Consider the following 4,967-nt stretch of genomic DNA (forward strand, 5'->3'; position numbering starts at 1 on the left):
GTGCAAGGCATCAAAAGTCGATGTGACTGAAGAGGCCCTGTCTGGACAGGTAAGCACAAGGTAGCCACTGGCATTGTCACTGAATATAGTTGACAGAAAAGTGATGCAGATTGATTGAAGGGTAATGCGTTTAGCATTGGAGTGTCGGAGAGGAATCAATCACCACGATCACCCAGATGTGCCACTCGCCTAGTACTACAGCGATTCTCACCAATCCCTCTAACCGATTCAACTGTCATTTGCAAACTAATGGAGATGCAGTTACCCTCAACTGGGGAGCATCCTACATCTATTCTCTTGCAGTGGGATCGACAAATCTGCTTGCAATACGATCTAGTGCAACCAGTTACCTTAGGGTGGTAGGGACAAGCTGTCACGCATTGGTGTCGTGTGGGCTCAGGTGAAAGACGGAGAGTCGAATGTAAGTGACACCGATGGGGAATGCGTTAAGTCGTGTGGAGTTTGAGATCAAGACCATTTGACTAGACTTAAACCACGTAATGGCGTTTTTCATGAGATGAATGGTTTGGTGGATAAACACACGGATCATGTGAAGTGGGTCAGTATTTCGGTGAGCAGTCAACCAAAATGCGATGCATCATTGTGAGGTCGTTAGTCATGAAAACGTGATTCTTGAAGGAGAAGAGCTAGATGAAATTGGCATTTACTTCTCAATCCCAAGGTTGGTGCTTGCTTTGACCTTGAATGAGCTCGGTGACATTGAACCTGGAAATACGCCGGAAAGGCGAGGCGTTGCCGTTGGTGCAGACGGTGAGGTTTGCTTTTTGAAGTCATAAGGTGCACGGAATCGGAACGAACATTCATTGCCACTGGCAGCTGAAATTGATTCAGACACAGAAGCGCCCTGCATACTGCAGTGAGGGTGGTTTCAAGTGAGGTCTGAATGGAGATGTGAGGCTTGTTTTTGGAACACACGCGCACACGCTTCCCCAAATCTCGATTACAACTTTGCGTGTTGCCTTTGGCCATGGCGTTCTTCTCGATTAGATGTTGAGGGAGTCCATTCGACTCATTGCGAAACGGTAGCGCTGTAAATGCTCATCTGGGCTGAATTGTGGCTTCTACTGGCGTGTTCGTTGAGGCTGATGCATCGACGAGGAGTGGGATTAGTAAAATTGTCAAGGAATCCGCATAACCCTCATCGATGATGGTCTGCCTTGCCACAACAGCACAGATGAGCACGAGTAGTAGCTTTCTTTGCGCCCTTTGCTGCACGCCGTTGAGATGTCAGTTTTGGGGTCACATTTTCAAAACTGCTATGCCAATGGGGAGTTGGGGCCAGGCCAAATCGCTTGCTGCTTAGGTTGGAGGGATAACTGTCCTCAATTTTTAGTCGATTTGACGTAGCGTTAGTCATAAACGGCCGCATGCGTGAATTGTGTTGTCGGGCCGTCAATGACGGGTCAGCGAGCCACTGTGCGTGTCTAGAGTCCAGTCCAGACATGGCTGCACCACCGACCTAGCCATGTAAAATCGCGATTATGGACACCCGAGGCCTAACCCTTACGGCTCTACACACGTGCTTCTGGCGTTGTTGTACCACCAGGCCACGTGATGACAAGATTTGACTGTCGGTTCTGCACTCTCATTGGCTGGTGCCTACTCCGGCGGCTAGTTTTGACAAATTCTGAAGCCAATCAAATTCTGTTTATTTCCAAAATAGGGAACCTGTCACATGGTTGTCGCGTGAGAGGGATTAAATCATGCACCTCTCTTAATCATACATGATATGAACAAAAATTGGAGGTGTGGTTAAGTAGGCGAAGTGGGTAGATAGAGTGGGCATGAACAACAAAATAATGGAGGCTAATTTTTCCTTATGATAACCTCTGAGTTTAGTAAATATCTTTTTTCGGTTGGTGGAAATGCAAAATAGATACAGAGGGTGTCAAGACATCTAATGGCGCAGCTATACTCCTACCTATGTCCTCATCCCACCTATTAACGATTTCACGTTTGATAACGCGGTGATACAACCACTTCAAGCCAGTATTGTCATTGTTAGACGGGCAAAAGAAGAATATCAATCACTGAGTCACTTACCATTGCAGCAAGGGCAGTACATCTTCCGACTACCGTTTTCAGGGAGTGGTGTCGAAGGTTTTTTGAAGCTAAGCGATCCCACTTTGTGGATGCAGTCTTGCAAGCTTCAGAAATGGAAAAACAGATCTAGAAGGCAATGTATAACTTATGATCATAATATCTGCGAAATGCCTTACGGACTAAAGCAATATCATGCAGTGCCTTCATTTGATGATCCTATAGTTCAGGGAAATGGATGTGAAATTGGAGTGGAGTTATTTGACGGTGTATTAAGGCTCGTTTGATCATCAAGGTGTCACGAAAACCTAGATGTAACTTCTTCATGAAGATTTCTGGTGTGAAGTAGTCGAAATTTGAGGGGTCTTACACTGCTGTGGGGAATGGAATTAAATGCCAAGTTTAGGTTCCCTATCACCACTGGGCATACGTATTTGGTACTTTAGGTGTGTTTACCCTCCAGGGGGGGCCTGCGTTCGCCTATCCGAGGAGGCGCCGCGGCAATTGATGTGTGTAGACACCTAGTCTGTCGCTGTCCCAGTGAAATTCATCGTTTCACACTGTGTTTCGCGTGAATTAGTTAAAGGACTATTTAAATCGGTGTTTACCTTAACCACACAGGACCGCATTACCAGTTCGGAGTTTGCTGCACATGAAATATATGGCCCGACCTGCTGTTATGTGTGGGATCTGTCTCAATAAATTATCTACTGCTGCTCTCTGCTTTGTCTGTATACGTGGTTCGTTTCTACCTGGCCCTTCACACCGGAAACCGAATCATAAGTCCACGCTTTACTTGTCAAGGTTTGGAGACCTTGGGTTTGTGCATTGACGGAAGGTGAATTAGGTACTGAGATTGACAACACGTCTAATGTAAACAAGAAATACCGATGATAAAGATTTCTTGATCTGCAACTCACCACAGGAGTACTGAAGTCACTGACCACTCAGAATGTAAGTTAAAAAACAGAAGGGAACAACGCTCTCCATCCCACAAAGCAGACAAGTGATCTCAACAAACAATCAACCATGTTCACCAACGAGTAAAACGTGGTGGTAGAAGTGAGATAAATTGACGAGCTCGGTTACTTTATTTTAGGATTATTTGTCAGGGAAAGACTTACTTTAGACTACAGGGGTCGCAATGTCAAGATGGTGTGTGAGGCTTTACGATGCTTTGAGGACGTAGTTGGTGGTGACTTCTTTAACAAATATCAGGGAGGAGTAGAGTTGGCCGTTTAGGTCTCAGAGAGGAATTTATCACAAAAGACCAGTTGTTTTGATGCTCTAATTAAGTTGTGTTGCTTAAAAAGTGGGGATACCATTCCTCCCTCCGCCAAACCAAGAACATGCCACAACTATTGTATGGTATTGTATCTTATTGCATTGCATTGTAGCACGCTTAACCAATCTGTCTACACCACATATACCTAATCTTAGTAGCGAACTTACAGGCCATTTCCAACTAACCGACATTATGTTTGTTATAGTACTCCAACAGTCCAGTGTCTCTCCGAATTGTTGTGTAGGTCCTACAAATCAAAGAAGTAGATTTATGTTAGTAGTATGGCATGAGCGGAGACCGGCACCAAAACCAGATAGGTTGCATTATAGGCGACTGATTAGGCTTGTGGATTTGGACCTATAAATGAACTAATGAAGGAGTGGTGGCTTCCAGGTGAAAGAACACATGCCTTCAGTGCAGTAGTTCAGTCAAATGGAGAACCATGTAAGCATAAGCACAATAGCTGTGTTAGCACACTCTGAACAAAGAGGTAATTTGGATTAGCTAATGGTTAGGAGGTAAGATACTTTCCTCCCTCCGTTTGCCCTTCACGCATACACGAACAGTCCACAGACCCTCCAACGGCTGAACGTGTATGAGCTCCACGTCTCGCTGGTGAGTGATGCCAAGAGTTCTTGAGGACAGGCGTCTGATATAGTGGCAGGAGGCATGCATAGTTGAATTAAGCATTTTCAATCAAATTTGAACCATCTAGTGAGAAAAATGATGCCTTTATTAAGAGATCCTGACAAAGGACCCCTCTCTTTAATGCACTGGCTGACCCAACTCATGCCTTCAAAATTCATTGAATGCTCATGTAGGAATGGGATCACACCTTGATACGATGATTTAAGGTGACAAAATTCATTCCATTTGAGTGAAGTTGGTAGAGCCATCAAGTGTTAAAGGATCATCTATTCCTACAATATTTGTGGGAGATAAACCGGTAGCATGGCATAACAAGAACTTCTCATATGGTAACGTATTCGCAAGAGAGATTAAAAGTTGCCCCAAAGTAGGTGATACTCGACATAAAACATTAATTCAGGCACAGTACTACACGAATGGTTACCCACTGTCATCGTGAGATTTTTATATTGCAAATGGTCAAATGGAGTCTAAAGACGTCTTGGCATTAAAATGATGTGATTCACATGATACGTTGCGTTATTAAGCAACGTAACATAACTGATATCTCACCTCCTGCCTGTTGCCATGCCCACCCACTTCGCGTAATACAGCATCACTAAGTGGAATCTACCCTGATCTGCCACGTGTTACGTCACTGTCTTCCATGTTTTCCTTAAAGAAAGGGGAATATGTAGGGGTGTGGCAAGCCATGTTAAGGTGTATACAGAGGGGAAGAGAGGGAGAGAGAGCGCATGTTGGTTGATCTCATTAATTGCACAGACGTTGAGGAGGATCAGGTGATGCGCTAAGCCTCATTTCAAATTCGTTGCCTAAGTCAAAAGAATGGTAAACCGATTGTGCCGGTGGTGCAATCTAGAAGTCACGAGCTTTGGCTTTATGAATGTTCAAAATCCAGACCTAAAACGCGGTAAGGCTACATTATATGTGATGAGTGTGATAATTTGCTATAATTCATCGACTAGTCATTAAC

At 44.4% G+C, this 4,967-nt stretch overlaps 1 protein-coding gene across 1 annotated transcript; it reads right to left on the minus strand. All coding sequences in view use genetic code 11, as the record gives it.

Moving 5' to 3' along the window:
- Positions 1-1,159: 1,159 nt before the first annotated feature.
- On the minus strand, positions 1,160-4,021 carry EGR_03409 (hypothetical protein; the record flags this gene model as incomplete). The annotated part of the gene is made up of 3 exons (XM_024492658.1): positions 1,160-1,480; positions 2,065-2,190; positions 3,905-4,021. The coding sequence occupies 3 exons, from the start codon at positions 4,019-4,021 to the stop codon at positions 1,160-1,162; spliced, it is 564 nt and encodes a 187-aa protein (XP_024353059.1).
- Positions 4,022-4,967: the final 946 nt, after the last annotated feature.

This window comes from Echinococcus granulosus (genome assembly GCF_000524195.1).
Source record: "Echinococcus granulosus chromosome Unknown EG_S00017, whole genome shotgun sequence".
Classification (NCBI taxonomy): Eukaryota; Metazoa; Platyhelminthes; class Cestoda; order Cyclophyllidea; family Taeniidae; genus Echinococcus; species Echinococcus granulosus.